General features: G+C 40.8%; 1 protein-coding gene across 3 annotated transcripts in view; it reads left to right on the top strand.

Annotated features, from left to right (window-relative positions):
* Positions 1 to 3395: 3395 nt before the first annotated feature.
* The window catches only part of LOC140466934 (protein tyrosine phosphatase domain-containing protein 1), a 39208-nt gene continuing 26195 nt past the window's right edge, over positions 3396 to 16408 (top strand). The window contains exons 1-4 of one of the 3 annotated variants that reach the window (XM_072562792.1): positions 3396 to 3526; positions 11415 to 11624; positions 12590 to 12670; positions 14810 to 14928. In XM_072562792.1, the coding sequence (XP_072418893.1) occupies positions 3507 to 3526; positions 11415 to 11624; positions 12590 to 12670; positions 14810 to 14928 (430 nt within the window). In that variant the 5' untranslated portion in view covers positions 3396 to 3506. Of the gene's footprint in view, positions 3738 to 9296; positions 9392 to 11414; positions 11625 to 12589; positions 12671 to 14809; positions 14929 to 16408 lie in introns of those variants that run through there. The other 2 variants (XM_072562793.1, XM_072562794.1) reach the window with 2 other exon arrangements.

Below are 16408 nucleotides of genomic sequence, written 5' to 3'. Positions count from 1 at the left end.
ATCTAACACCTGGCCAGGTTCATTACCCAGTACCAAATCCAATGTGGCCTCGCCCCTTGTCAGCTTGCTTACATACTGTGTCAGGAAACCCTCCTCCACACATTGGACAAAAACTGACCCATCTAAAGTACGCGATCTATAGTATTTCCAGTCAATATTTGGAAAGTTAAAGACCCCATAACAACTACTCTGTACGTGTATGTTCTGTGACTGAAAGATTGCATTTGTATATACTACTATCTGCTTGAATCTCTATGTCCATGTGGATTTGTATGTCTGTTTGAGGAAGGGTTCTGTGTGTCCACGTAGAGATCTCTTGACGATGATCTGACTGATATAAACGTCAGAAGGACATCTGATCACTCTCCCAGCTGACTCAGTGTGTTTTAGCTGAAGCTAATCCTTAGGCATATTATCTTAAAATTAGGTCAGTTCGCTGCTTCTTAAAGTGGAAATGCATTGTGCTTGATCTGCAGGAGGACCCCACCTCTTCATTTCTACCTAAGTGCCTTCCTTTGAATGACTGATGGCTAAAGTATGATGAGGACTTTGAACATTATTTAAGCTGAAGCACCTGTTACTTTGGGCTCAGGATGGCTAAACTTTGTCCAGTCAGACTACTCCTGTTTCACCTCCGACTTTGCTGCCACGAATATGACCAAAGATGGTGCAAGGACCAATGTGTGTCATGAAGGAATGGCACAGATCCTCTCCATTTTAACCCTGTACCCTATCATTGTAAGGAGGCAAAGGACAAAGAACAGGAGGAAAGGAAATTTTGGGAAGAAGATCACTTCATCTCACAAAATTGACGCCAGAGCAATATTGGCCCAATTCTTGGCACTTGGTTCCATGTTTATTTTCTACTTTGTAGGGTGGCAGAAAAATAACGAAAAGGTCTCACATGGAAAATGAATTCTTGCTAACTCACTTATCATTTCACTATCTGAAAAGTTTTGTGTTTGTCTGTGTGTCCTCTGCATGTTCAATGCTGTCTCTAAAGCGACAATATGTCTGTGTGTTGTGTGTTTTTTAAGGTTTTGCATGTCTTTGTATATTATCTATATGCATGCTATTTATGTTTCCGTTCTCTGTGTTTCTGGGTCAGTCTACCCTCTGTGTATATGTGTCTATTTCCATGCCTTCTGTGTCCGAGTCTACCTATTTTATTTTTACCATGGAATGTAGTCATTTTCCCCATCCCTAACTGTCCTGAGCTGAGCTGACTATTTGAACCAGTGCAGTCCTCATGGTGTAAGGATGCCTAGACTGTAGCTGTGAAGGGAGCTCCAGTATTTTGACCCTGTGACAATATTGGAATGGCAATATAGTTCCAAGTCAGAATACTGCATAACTTAGAGGGAAAGTTGCAGGTGATAGTGTTCCCAAGCTCCTACTGTCCTTGTCCTTCTATGTCATAGAGGTTGTGGGTTTAGAAGACACTGTCAAAGGAGCCTTGGTAAGTTACTGGAGTGCATCTTGTAGATGGTGCACACTGCTGCAAGTGTGTATATATAAAACAAATGGCAACATTTTACAGGATGGTGTCAAACTTTTTGAGTCTTGTTGGAGCTGCACTCATCCAGGCAAGTGTGAAATGTTTCATCATACTTCAGACTTGTACTTTATAGATAGTTGTCCGGCATAGGGAAACAAAGTTGAGTTACTCACTGCAGAATTCCTAGTGTTTGACCTGCTATTATACACATATGGCTGTTACACTTCAGTTTCTGGTCATGGTCAGACTGTTCTTAGTCAGGGATTTAATGATTGTGAGTAGACTGATGGGGTAGCAGTAGGCTGATTGGATTTACCCAACATACTTGGGCAATTACCACTATGAGATTAGATTCTCACTTGTTGGTGATGGTCACTGTTGGGAAGATCATTAATGAAGTGCCAAAAATGGACTAGGACATTATTTTGAGGAACCTTTGCAGATATGTCCTGGAGCTGAGATGATTGACATCGAACAACCACAACACTGTTCCTTTAGGTATGACTCCAAACAGTAATACTTCCCCGATTCATTTTTGTTGCTACTTTATGCCATACTCCGTTGAGTACTGACTTGATGTCAAGGGCAGTCACTTCTACTTCAACTTTGGAGTTCAGCTCTTTAGTCCATGTTTGGACCAATGTTATAATGGAGTCAGGAGCTGAGTGATGGTGGTGGTTCTGAGCAGCAAGTAAGTTTGCAAGTGTTGCTAGATATCACTGTGAGTGACCTCTTCCATCTCTTGGCAAATGGGCAGTAATTTTGCAGGTTGCTTTATTTTTATTCATTGGATGTGGGGATCCTTGGCTGAACCGGTATTTATTGCCCAGAGGACAGCTCAGAGAAAACCATATTGCTGTGGGTCTGGAGTCACATGTGGGCCAGACCAGGTGAGGATGGCAGTTTTCTTCCCTAAAGGAAGGTCATTAGTGAACAATTGTTTTGTGAGCACTGTTAGTCTCTTAATTACAGATTTTTATTGAATTAAAATTCTACCAACTGCCATAGCAGGGTTTGAACCCAGGTCCTCAGAACATTACTTGGGTCTCTGGATTAATAGTCCAGCAATAATTACCTCTAAGCCATCGCCTCCCCATTAAAGGGTGGTTAAGTCAATGGTTGCATGGGGAGACAAAGGCTCGCACTTGGTTGTAACGTCTGTGTTACCCTCACCTGGTGTAGCTGAGGAACCGCACTCCAGCATGGCAGTCCCTGCTACAGAGGAAGATATTTGATTACTGACGTTCACAATTCACTGACAATTGTGTTCTCTGGGCCGTCTTCTTGGCCAGTTGATCCTTTTGTTTCTGCTTGCCTTTTGAACACTTTTTGGAAGCGGCACCCCCAGAGGTCATGGTCAACAGTCCATGTCTCCATTTATCAGTGCCAACATCCTCCATGTTCATTTGATGATTCAATGAAAGTGAAATTTTTATTATTCTCACTCCTTTTTCCATTAACCATTCCTTAAATTTCCAATTTTTTAATCCACAATTCCTAGATTTTCAATCAAGTTATCTTAATTGTGCATTTTTCCACTTTGTCCCCAGTTCCATTATTCTCAGTCTCATGATAAAAAAGACTTGCATTTAATGAAAGCCTTTTACATCCTCAGAATATTTCAAAATGCTTCACAGCCAATAAAGTACTTTACTGAAGTCACAGTTACAATGTAAAAACCATGCATCTTCACTCAGCTCATTCTCACTCCCCTTATCCTTACTTCCGTTATCCCTGTTCCAATTTTCCTCACTTGCTTTATCCAATCCCTTTATTCAACCAATGAGAGCACTTGATAATCTATTGGAGGATTAGATCGCAGTATGTGGAAATGGGGTGGAGATTGCCAACTGACAGGTGCAGGGAACTCTGAACAACCTCCCCTCACAGAGGCAATGAGACTTAAATTTCACTTGGAAGCAAGTATCAACATTATGTGTCACGCCTTTTAAGTGGAACAGACTACAATCTTGGAACATGATGTACACTAGGACCCTGCAGAGATAATATGTTTGCAGATGGAATCAGGTGCAAATAACTGATAAACCTAAGGCACCATGGTTACCTGATATTGGTGCATAGATAGTGTGCTTACCGAAGACGTGAATTGTAGAGATTGAAGAAGGCACAAGCTTATTGCTGGTGTTGTACCACTGCTTCAGGCTAGGAATTCAATTGTACATTTGTGAATATTTTGAAATAAGGAGTTGCGCACCCAGGAAGCCTGCAAGCTGAGTGGGTGAGTGTGATTGTCTCTCTATGTAATTGGGCACTGCAGGTAGGGCTTATTTATTGGAATAGATCAATCTTTGTTTCGGTATATCCTTTTGACTCAAACTAGCAAGCAACTGTAAACTATTATATACTGAGAGGGAAATGAAACTGACTGTCTCTAAGCCTGCGAAGCTAAAATTGCCAAGACCCCCAGTTGTCTGCAAACTAAGTTTTGATGCAAACTGTAAGTACTCAACCAGTAATCAGCAAACTCTAAACTCATCTTTCTAACTAGACAGGTTCTAACTCGTAACCCAAGATTCACGGACTCTGGCTAATAACCCAAAGAATCTAAATATTATACTCCATCCCAGAACCTTAACTAGTAATCCCAGCAAAAGGGATTTTATTGACTCTTAGTTTTACAGACTGTCAATGGTCATTCTCATTCCCACTAATTGTAACTAGTGATTCTAGTTCTATGCATCCTAACTTGTGACACCAGTGTCAGGTTCTCTTAACTCACGATCCCTGCCCACGTACTAATTCTAATTAGTAATTCCCCATCCATCTACTATAACTAGTAGCACTAGCTTTACTTAAGATTATCCACTATTGCTTGATAGAAACCATTAACTAACCATAAAGACTCTGTTAGAGCTGTACTCATTTTAGTAGGAAACATAGTACACACAACACAGTAAATGCACTTCACATGAAATAGCAGAATCTTAAAGTACAGAAAAAAGCCGGTGAGCCCACTAGGACAGTGCTGGATTGTTGAAGGAGATTTTCAATTAGAGCCACTCCCTATTCTTTCCTTATAGTGCTACATCTCTTCTGGTAAACTCACCCCCCCACCCCCACCCCTCACCTGAGACATGGTGACCCTTAGGTTAAAGGACCACCAGTTATCCCCTCTGATGAGAAAGTAGCCCAATAGTCCTCTAGAACTTTTGTGACATTACTTATTACTTACATCTTTTCAAAATCAATTTTGAAAGGTATTGAATCATTTTCCACTTTTTTCTCGTTGAGGTATTCCTTCATATTCAATTATACAAACCTATTGTGTAAAAAGCTTTTCCTTAACTCCGTCTCAGCTCTTCTGCCTATTCCCTTAAGTCATTATCCTCTTGCAATCAACTCTCTAGCATTTATTTATAAAGTGACTGATCCAATTTTTAAAAAATCTTGTCAACTTGTCTGCCACCTTCAAAGTTTCGCTGTTTCTGCACCTCCTTTAAATTTGTGCATTTTGTTTATTTTTGCCTCTGCTCATTTTTTCCTTTCAAAATGCATCACTTCACACTGCTCAGCATTGAATTTTATCTGACATGTATCTGACCATTTCATCAGCCTATGTCCTGCTGAATTCCCTTACTTCAATGACAACTTGTATTCACATCCCAGCTTTAATGTAATAAAAAATCCCAAGGAATTTCATAGGTGTTTTATAAAATATAGAACATATCACCAAAAACCCGGGTAAAGAGATTGTTTTAAGGAGCACCGAGGAGCCCCCTCAATGATTATAAGTTTTGGGGTCTGTTAGCTCACATGGCTGAATGGCTGGTTTGCTCATCCGAAATATGGGTTTAATTCCTGCACTAGCTGAGGTTACCATGAAGGATTCTCCTTCTCAACCTCTTCCCTCACCTGAGTTGTGGTGACCCTCAGATTAAACCACCACCAGTCATGTCTCTCTAATGAGAGAGCAGCTGTTTGGTGGAGTAAGACTACGGTGACTACATTTACTAGAGGAGGAAAGAGAGATCGGGAAGTTCCAGAGCATAGTACTTTGGCAGCTGAAAACACTGCAATTGACTGTGGTGTCATTAGAACAGAGTGCTTAAGATGCCAGACTTGCAGGATTGCGAAGATCTTGGAAGGTTGTAGGAGTAGCAGATTACATTGATAGGGAGAAGCAAGGATTTGAAGTCTTTTAAAAATAAGGGCAAGCATTTTATAATTGAGACATTGTTTAATTAGGAGGCACTGTAGGCCAGTGAGCACATAAAATATAAATGAATGAGATATAGTACAAATAAAGTCATAGAAAACTTACATTACAGTTTCTCATATTTCCAAATTATGTACCATCTGCAAATTTAGAAATTATGCCTTATACATCAAAGTCCAAGTCATCAATACATATTAAAAAGTACAGCAATTCTTATGCTGGCCTCTGGAAATACAACCATATATTTCCCTATGAAAGGGAGAATTAGGCAGAATTACTCTGCTTTCCATCTATTAGCCAATTTTGTATGCACACTGCCTCTGCCTGTTTAATCTCAAGGACTTTAATGGTGTTAACAAGTCTATCTTGTGATACATTTGTCATATGCTTTTAAATATTATGTATGAAGCATCAAGGCAATAATCAACCCTCTTTGCTATTTCATTAAACAGCTCAATCAAGTGATTCAGTCACATTTTCCTTTCAGCAAATCTGTGCTGACTTTAATTTATTAACCTATATTCACCCAATTGAGAATTAACTTTTCACTGGATTATTGTCTCTATACAAGTTTCCCCACTCCCGATATTAGATTGACCTGCCTGTAGTAACTGGCTGTATTTACCAAACTGTTTTTAAGTAGAAATGCAGCATTTGCAATCCTCCATTTCCTTGGCACCCATTCCAAATCGAAAGAGGATTGAAATATTGTAGGTACTGCCTCTGGAGTTTCTTTCCTCAGCAACCTCAGACCAGATTACTTTTCCAGTTTCAGTCTTGCCAACGATTTAGCTATCTCCCGTTTATCTATTTTTGTTCAATGTGATATCAGTGCTACTGCCTTATTTACAACTGCATTGGCAGCTTAGTCTTCTCTATAGTATAATTAGTATAGAAACATAGAAGATATGTGCAGGAGTAGGCCATTTGGCCCTACGAGCCTGCACCACCATTCAATATGATCATGGCTGATTGTGCAATCTTAGTATCCCATTCCCACTTTCTCCCCATACCACTTGAAGCCTTTAGCTGCAAGAGCCACATCCAGCTCCCTCTTGAATATATCTAATGAAGTGGCCCCAACAGCTCCTGTGGGAAAGAATTCCACAGGTTCACAGTTCTCTGAATGAAGAAATTGTTCCTTAACTCAGTCCTCTTATCCTTAGACTACGACCACTAGTTCTGGACTTCCCCGACATCGGGAACATTCTTCCCACATTTAACCTGTCCAGTCCCATCAGGATTTTATATGTTTCTATGAGATTGCACCCCCCCCCCTCAACTTCTTCTAAATTCAAGTGAGTACCAGCTCAGTCAATCCAGTCTTTCCTCAAATGTCAGTCCTGTTATCCCAGGAATCAGTCTGCTGAACCTTCCCTGGACTCCCTCAATAGTAAAAATGTCGTGTTAGTGGTTATCACTGCTGCCTCACAGCACCAGGGCTGCAGGTTCGATTCTGGCCCTTGGGCGACTGTCTGTGTGGACTTTGCACGTTCGCCCCATGTCTGCGTGGGTTTCCTCTGGGTACTCCGGTTTCTTCTCACAGTCCAAAGATGTACAGTTCAGGTGAATTGGCCATGCTCAATTACCCGTAGTGTTAGGTGCAATAGTCAGAGGGGACTGGGTGGGTTACTCTTCGGAGGGTCGGTGTGGACTTGTTGGGCCGAAGGGCCTGTTTCCACACTGTAGGCAATCTAATCATCATCAAATGCGAGATGCTGCATTTTGAGAAAGCAGGACTTACACATTTTATGGTAAAGTCTGAGGGAGTGTGCTGAACAAGGAGACCTTGGAGTGCAGGTTCACAGCTCCTTGAAGGTAGAGTCACAAGTAGATAGGATAGCGAAGAAGACATTTGGTATGCTTTACTGGTCAGAGTATTGAGTACAGGAGTTGGGAGGTCATGTTGTAGCTGTGCAGGACATTGGTTAGACCACTTTTGGAATATTGCCTGCAGTTCTAGTCTCCTTCCTATCGGAAGGATGTTATGAAACTTAAAAGGGTTCAGAAAAGATTTACAAGGATGTTGCCAGGTTTGGAGTAATTGAGCTATAAGGAGAGGCTGAATAGGCTGGGGCTGTTTTCCCTGGAGCATTGGAAGCTGAGGGATGACCTTATAGAGGTTTATAAAACCATGAAGGGCATGGATAGGATAAATAGATAAAGTCTTTTCCCTGGGGTGGAGGAGTCCAGAACTGGAGGGCATAGGTTTAGGGTGAGAGGGGCAAGATTTAAAAGGGAGCTAAAGGGCAACTTTTTCACATAGAGAGTGGTATGTGTATGGAATGAGCTACCAGAGGAAGTGGTGGAGGCTGGTACAATTGCAACATTTAAAAGCCATCCCGATGGGTATATGAATAGGAAGGGTTTGGAGGGAAATGGGCCTAGTGCTGGCAAATGGGACTAGATTAGATTGGGATATCTGGTTGGTATGGATGACTTGGACCGAAGGGTTTGTTTCCGTGCTGTACATCTTTATGACTCTATGACTCGAAGAACAATTTTCCTGAAGGGTGTTCTGAAAATAGATTCAAGGTGAATCAGGCTGAAGTGCTGTATCTCTCACTGTCCTTCCATGCTACTTTCTCATCCTTGGGCCCTATTCCCTTACAATACTCTTTATCTCCAAAGCCCCTGCAGTTCCAAAACATGGAGCATTTGATGATGTTTATTATTCTCAATCCTGTCACGGACCAGATGTTTACTCTGCGTTTTTCTAAAGAAATTAATTAACATGGTAGCAATTGTTTTCTATTGTTCTTGTATAGACATCAAACTTTATCTATAATTTAAGACACAGCTGGTGTTGTCAAATGATTATACAGCACATTGTGTTTAGAGATACAGAATGCATCATGGATATTAACAGTGATTGGAATCTCTCCAAGGTGCTGTGCCTCACCAGAACCATGGAAAAGCTTTGTCTCTCATTGTATAAATCAGTGTTATCCAATAAAATTTAGTGACTATCCCCAGAGATAGTGGGTGATGACATTGTTTAGGCCCATGTGCTAATATTATTAGGAAACTCATTGCAATGTTTAAAAAAAGTGCTTCATATGTGTTTACTTATGAAATAAATTTCTACCACCATTCAAGTTGCTATGGGGGTAGAGCACTGACCCCCATGTTTAAAATGTTTCCGCTTGGCCACCCTGTCATTTTTGACGATACATGTATTGGGAGTAGAGAGCCCTCTTCAGCAGATGAGCATTCGGCAATCAATGTCATGCTCTGTCCTGCCTGGTTACCGTATGAGCATTCTCACCTTTGTGCCCAGGGCATCTGCTTCCTGGAAGGTGCTCATGTTTGTGCAGCCATCTATCCGTATAATGAGTAGGATCTTCCGGTAAGATGGTATATCTTAGAAATAAATCACTTGGGTTTCACAACCATAGTATCAGGAGGACAATGACCTTTGTGTCCATCCATGGACGATGGTGAATGAAGACTCATCTGAGCACCTTGGGAGCTGCTTGGATATTGGATTGTGTAGAACCTTTTTGAAGAACAGTCAGTCGACCCAAAACATTGACTCTGTTTCTCTCTCCACAGATGACCTGCTCAGTTTCTTCAGCTTTGTGTTTTTGTTTCAGATTCCAGCATCTTCAGTGCTTTATTTTTTGATCAAATTTGGGCTATGTTTGCTCCATAATTCTCAATGCTAGATCTCTAAACAGTCAGATCAGTCTGCATTATTTTATTTCGAAAAGCAGGTACATATCTATTTGAGCTCCTCACACCGTGCAGTACCAGAATTATTCACCGTTCCAAGCTATTCCAGGACTAGTCCCAACAGCCAATAGTAGATTTATGAGAGTGATTTTTTTTTTTGTTACATAATTGTTAGAAATGCTATCTTTTGGATGAGCTTTTAAGCTGAGGGACAGCTGTATTCATAGAATGCCATCTCGGGTGAACCCATATAAAATTTCATGGCACTATTTTGAAGCGTAGAGGAATTCTGTTAGTATTTTGGCCAATATTTATCCAACAAATATCACTAAAACAGATTATCTGCTAAAATTGGCTGTGTTGCCTACATTATTATTTAAATGGAAAAAGACTGCAGAAAACTATGGAACAGAAGGATTTGTGAATTGTTGTTTGTTAATCACAAAATGCCAGCATCCAAGTTCAACAGGTAATAGAGTAGACAAATGACCTTTATTTCAAAGGGAATGGAGTCTAAATATCAGAAGGGTTTACTGAAACTATACAATGCATTAGTCAGTCTACAATGGGACTAGTGTGAACAGTTATGGTTCCCTTATCCAGGGAATGATACACAGGTTTTGGAGGCAGTCTGGAGATGGTTTACTAGGATAATACCAGACATGGAGAGATGTTCTCATGAGGAGTAAGTTGGCCCTGTTTGTAATTGGAATTTAGAAGAATGAAAAGCAATTTTCCTGAAATAAGATCCTATGGGGAATTGACGGAGTAGATGCAGAAAGTTGTTTCCCCTTGTGGGACAGTCTAGGACCAGAGGACATGGTCTCAGAATAAAGAACCATGAGTTTTAAGATGAAGGAGGAATTTCTTCTCTCAGAAAATAGTGAAGCTGCGAAACTCTTTACTGCAGAGGGCTGCCAAGGCTGCTTTGTTAAGTATATTCAAGATTTTTAATCAGTATGGGAATCAAGGGTTATATGGGCTTGGTAAGAAAGTGGAATTAGAGATTATTAGATCAGCTATGATCTCATTTATTAGCAGAACAGGCTTGATGGGCTGAATGGCCTACTTCTGCTTCTACCTTGTATGGTGTTCCACTACTTGTATGGTGTTCCACACCTTTTGGATTCGCTGGACTTATTGCCACTGGAGTTTAAAAGAAAGTGAGGTGACTTGATTGAAGTTTATAAGATTCTTGAATGGTCTCAGCTAAAAAGACATGGAAAAGATGTTTCTATTTATGGTCAAGATTAGAGTAGCGCTTGAAAAGCACTGTAAGTCAGGTAGCAACCGAGGAGCAGGAAATTCCTGATGAAGGACTTTTACCCAAAACGTTGATTTACATGCTCCTTGGATGCTGCCCGACCTGCTGTGCTTTTCCACCACCACTCTAATCTTGACTCTAATCTCCAGCATCTGCAGTACCCACTTCCATCTGTTTCTGCTTATGAAAGAGTCCAGAAATAGGGAGCACGATCTTAAAATTAGGGATCACCCTTTCAGGACAGAGATGAGTAGAAACTGTTTGCCCCAGAGGTTGTGCAACTTTGGAATCTGTGTCTCAGAAGATCGTGGAGACAGGATTATTGAATATTTTTAAGACAGAGATGAATAGAATATTGTTAGGGGAATCAAGCGTTATTGGGAGTAGATAGGAATGTGGAATTCAAAACACAAACAGATCAGCCATGACCTTATTAAATGGTGGAGGAGGCTTGAGAGGCTGAATAGTTTGTTTCTGTTCCAATTTAATTTGCATTTTCATCTTGTATAGTGAAGTTAACACTTCTTTGTGAACCTTAACTTTTGTTCCTTTTTTATGCTTTCCTTCTATTCCCCTCTCACCTACTCCCTCCCTCTCTCAGTTACCTTCTCCCCAATCCCTCATCCCTTAATTCTCTCCCTTCCTCTTCCCTTCTTTTCCATTGTCTAAGAGGATATACTAAATATGTTGTTTTGTGTTTTGGTGTCTAACAATGTTAAACACTCTGCATATTGCTTTTGCTGTGTACGTGTCTGTCTTTGGTTTGAAGTCTTCTCGTTAACTTGCTCATTCTGTTTCAGACTGTTCCAGCCCTTGCTTCCTCACCCTGGCATGACCCTGCAAATCCCAAACCCACGGCCCTCCTATTCCCAGACGCGAGAGCATCTCATCAAGGCAGTACCCCCACATCTCATCTGCTCATTGGTGTGTGGAGGAAAGGAATGTCGCTATGAGGGACCTGATGAATGGAGCCTGCAGCAACAAGCAATCAGGGGTGTGTTCTCAGCATGGTAGGTCACATATCCACATGAATGTGCACGCATCTACAGGGGTCCCAAGTCAAGTATCATGGTAGCTGGGAGTAAAACGTAAAGTCAGATAAAAGAAACCATGTTTGGTTACATTTCCCAGAGAAATATTGCACAAGTTAGTTTGAGGGAGAATACTTTGTATTTCGCAAAAAAAATTATAGACACTGGAAGGAGTCATCAAAAGTAAAGACAGAAGGAAGGGTTAGAATTACAATCCCACATCAACATATTCATAAAATCATAGAAAGATACAGCACAGAACAGAGCTATTTCTGTCCTCTTTGAGGTTAGAATTTTATATACTTTAAAATTAATTATGCATCAAATCCATTTGCTGGTCTTGATCCCACACATACTGCGAGGGCATCCACCTCAGAGATCACTAATAGAAGGTTGCCACTGGATCTATCATCTAGGTAAAGACAGAAGGATTTGCAACCTTCAGACAATGGCAGTCCTAATAGTTCGGGTAGGTGATGCTGCTGCAAGATAATGCTTTTAAACCTACTTGTTGGCCACAGCTGCCTTGCCATCCCTTGCACCCTGTAGAAACCTCTCCACAGGATGACTGGGACCACCCTGACTGGGAAATATAGTCCCTTTCCCTCACTGCTGAGTCAAAAGCCTGGACGTCCCTACCTATCAGAACTTTGGGTGTTCAAACATGAAATGAACCACAAGGCTCAAGATAAAGAAGGAAAGACTTACATATGCACAGTGCTTTTGTAATAACAAAATGTCTCAAAGCATATTACAGCCACTGAAGCATTTTGTAGTGCATTCATTACTGTAATGTATGAACTGGTTAACCAACACTTTCTCAAGGGAAAACTAGTGGCAGATGATAAATGCCAGCCTTGACTTTGAAAGCTTGTAAATGGATAATAATAAAAGAAAGATGGGATTGACATGTCTTTCCTTGTCTCTACTGTCTTCTTTTCCAGGGTCACTGATGACATCTTGGCTATGGCAAGGCCATCCACGCAACTTATTAAGAAGTTCAATATCATCGAACAGTTCAAAGGGTAGGAGATAGAGTAAATGATGCAGAGTAACAGTAAATCATGGTATCTGGCTGATCCTGCCTAATACAGCTCCTTGTTGACAGTGGCCTCATTAGAAATACAGTCTTTAGAGAATGCATCAGAGTAAACTTTTTTCATAGAAAGCACTGTGTAAATTGTTGGTAACTCTCTGGTATCAGTAGCAAACCAGTTTAGATTTAGATTTAGATTACTTACAGTGTGGAAACAGGCCCTTCGGCCCAACAAGTCCACACCGCCCCGCCGAAGCGCAACCCACCCATACCCCTACATCTACCCCTTACCTAACACTACGGGCAATTTAGCATGGCCAATTCACCTAACCTGCGCATCTTTGGACTGTGGGAGGAAACCGGAGCACCCGGAGGAAACCCACGCAGACACGGGGAGAATGTGCAAACTCCACACAGTCAGTCGCCTGAGGCAGGAATTGAACCCAGGTCTCTGGCGCTGTGAGGCAGCAGTGCTAACCACTGTGCCACCGTGCCGCCCAAAAGTTGTTTGCCTCAACTCCTCAGCTAAAGGAACCAGAGTTTGATGAGAGCAGATATCACAAAGGATTGTAGGACTGGAGTCAGTTTGAAATAGGGAGGAGTGAGAAAATGAGGAATTTGAAATCAAGGATGAAGATTTTTAAATAATTTGCTGCTTAACCAGGAGCAAATGAAGCCAGTGAGGAGAGATGTAATGAGGAACAGGACACAGTGTGAATAAGGGCAAGTGCAGCAGAGTTCTGAATGACTTAAGGTTTGGATGGTTCAATATGTGAGATTGCTCAGGGATAGATGGGAATGATCAAATTTCAAGCATAACAAAGGTATGAATAAAGGCTTCAGCAGTATATGTGCAGGCATGGGGCAGTTTCCAGCAATGGTAAGGACATGGAATGGGCTAACTTAGTGATGATCCATGGATATGTTGCTGGCCATTTATTTCAGAGTCAAATTTATTATGACCAGATAAGAGGAGTGGACTAGCTCAGCTTTTTATCCAACCTTCTTGGTCTGTCGCAACAAAGATTTAAGTTCTTTTTACGACACAGCTAGAGTTCTCTTCCATTGAAAGGTAATACTGTTTTTATTGTAATTGATGAGGAGCCAATTACAAGATTTTCTCACATGAAAGAAGCAATGAATTTATTATCTTCTAGCACTGAGAAAAATAATGAAGTCCCTATGTTAAGCATATATATCACCTTCAGACAGCCTGAGTGTCTCTCCAGTGCAAAGGAACATGTGAAAAATCAAATAATTTAGAGTCCTTTAAATGTCCATGATATATAAAATCAGTGTTTTGGTTTCTTTTTAAAATGTCCGAAGTGTTAAATAGGATCATGGCATTCAAAGATCAACAATCTGTATGTTTGTCTCATTGTGACAAATTTGACACGAGTGTATTGTGAATTGTCTGGTTCAGTCACAAACAGTTGTTCGGAAGAAGAATGGGGGCGTTGGTTACGGAGCAGTTTTTGTGCGGGAATTGAAGATGTTTCTCCCAGACCTTCCTGTATTTGGTTGAAGGAGGTTTCTGTTTCTCCAATACTGGATATTGAACAAGAAATCTGACAATTTTGGAACAACAAGCTACCGAGGGTTCATACTAAGGTAGAGCTGGGTGTCATCAGCCTGAATGTGGAAACTCATGCTATAGTTTTAGATGACATCAATGAGGTACAGCATAAGGCTGAGAAATAGGATGAGCCGAGAATACACCTTGGGGAGCTCCAGAGTGAGAAGCCAATCAGATGATGCTGTACCTACATCAAAAAGGATGGAACATTGGGAGTGCGCCCAATAACATTAAAGAAGCATTGGCAGGTGTTGCAGGAACTCTGAGCAGAGAGAAAGCATGGCGATTTGAAATTATGGTTGACACACTGACAATGAGAACTTGGTGCAGCAGCTGAGGGGAAAAGAAAAGGTTTCCAGTTGAGAAAATTGGCAGGTAGTTGGTAGAGAACAAAGATTTTAAATAAACGGTGAAAGGAGTGGAACAAGATGAGCGACTCAAAGGAGCAGAAAGTAGAAGGGGATTAGAGAGACAAATGAAGACCTAATTGATGATAAGAATACATCACAGTCATGATGATAAGAACTGAAGATACATCCCTTCTTCCCACAGGTTAAACATTAAGTCTGTGATAAACCTACAAATACCTGGTGAGCATGATCATTGTGGGGACCCCTTGGAATTAAAGAGTGGATTTTCGTATTTACCAGAGACCTTCATGGAGCATAATAGTAAGTCCCATCATCCTGGCCAACATTCATTGTCAGCCAATATCACTGAAACAATCTAACTAGCCATCTATCTCACTGTTATACACAAATTGGCTACAGTGTTTCTCTATATTACAACAATGATTATTGCTCAATGGTAATTCATTGATTGTCATTTTCAGACATCCTGAGGATGTGAAAGGCATTGTGTAAATACAATTAGAATTAAACTGAGAATCTTACTTACAGATTCTTAAATCTGTGTTTAAGTTTTATGGAAACTCGTTATTGCTAGTCCACTGGTAGATAAAGGTAAGAGCATGAGAATGAGCAGAATGGCACAGGGAAAAGCCCACTTGAAAATGAACAATGCTGCACTTGCTGAGGTTTCTAGTAAAGCCTGCCCTGTTATGTTGTGTTAGCTATGTTTTCTGAACTTAGCAGGCCCACTGTTTTAATTGAAGACAACCGGATATGGTAATAACGGCTTTGAACAGTCTTGTTCAGAATTGATAAGTGCTTACTGCCAGTATAACAATATGGCACTGGCAGAGTGCAGGCATGTTGCCTGTGATTAGTGTCTTTGTAAAATGACACAACATCACTGAATTTCCAAGACAGTATGCCCTGGGTGCGTTCAATCGAACAGTGTAAACGCGGATTTTGTTCTGAATCAGCACATCCTGTATCAGTCCGCGGAGTGTTTGATGGGTCACTGGACACCTGGAAATGTGAAGTGTTTATTTTCCAGTAGTAATTTGTTTTGATGAAGTCAGAAAAAAGCATGATTCATCTGGGCTGAATGTCTCCTCTCTCTCCTCACAATCGGACAGTGGAAAGACCCCATGGATTTCATTTATGAGCTGACAGTGTGTAATCTCTCTTCCTGTAATTAAAGATCACCATTTCTATTTACAGTTGGCTCAGCACTTAGTGTCTGTGTCTGAGGAATTGAATACACAAAGCTAGCTATCACATTCCCAGTGTCTGGGAGACAGGGACTCGAGTTGGGGTTGGTTAATTACCAAGAATGCATGACTTATAAATTATTATTATATTTATTAATTTTTTAATGAGTGTGCAGAATATTGTATTAATTCAGTGGTTTAACAGACTCAAATCCTCCCAGATTAAATGAATCCGGATGTGCACCTGGACCCTATCGGCCCTACAGCCTGTCCAATTATGGACTGCATAGTTTAGCCTTTAAATAGTAAATAGAGTGAAAAAGAGGGAAAAAGGGAAAATGAGAAAGAGTGTAACAAAAAAATGAGGAAAAGACAGACAGGTGGAATTTTATCAAATTTGTCAGAGACATTTCAGAGTGTTAATTAATTTGACCTTGTCTCTAAAGATGGTAAACATTAAGATCCCACGAGTAGCAATGAGGTAAGCACTCTTATAATACAAGTTTTGCTGATGTCGGTTGAGGACACGTAGGCATGTGTGTGAGTCTAAACATGTGTTTGTGAGTCAGTAAATTTGTGTATATGCTAAATTG

Source organism: Chiloscyllium punctatum, chromosome 44 (assembly GCF_047496795.1).
Source record: "Chiloscyllium punctatum isolate Juve2018m chromosome 44, sChiPun1.3, whole genome shotgun sequence".
In the NCBI taxonomy this organism is placed as follows: Eukaryota; Metazoa; Chordata; class Chondrichthyes; order Orectolobiformes; family Hemiscylliidae; genus Chiloscyllium; species Chiloscyllium punctatum.
This window is presented reverse-complemented; position numbering and strand designations above follow the sequence as displayed.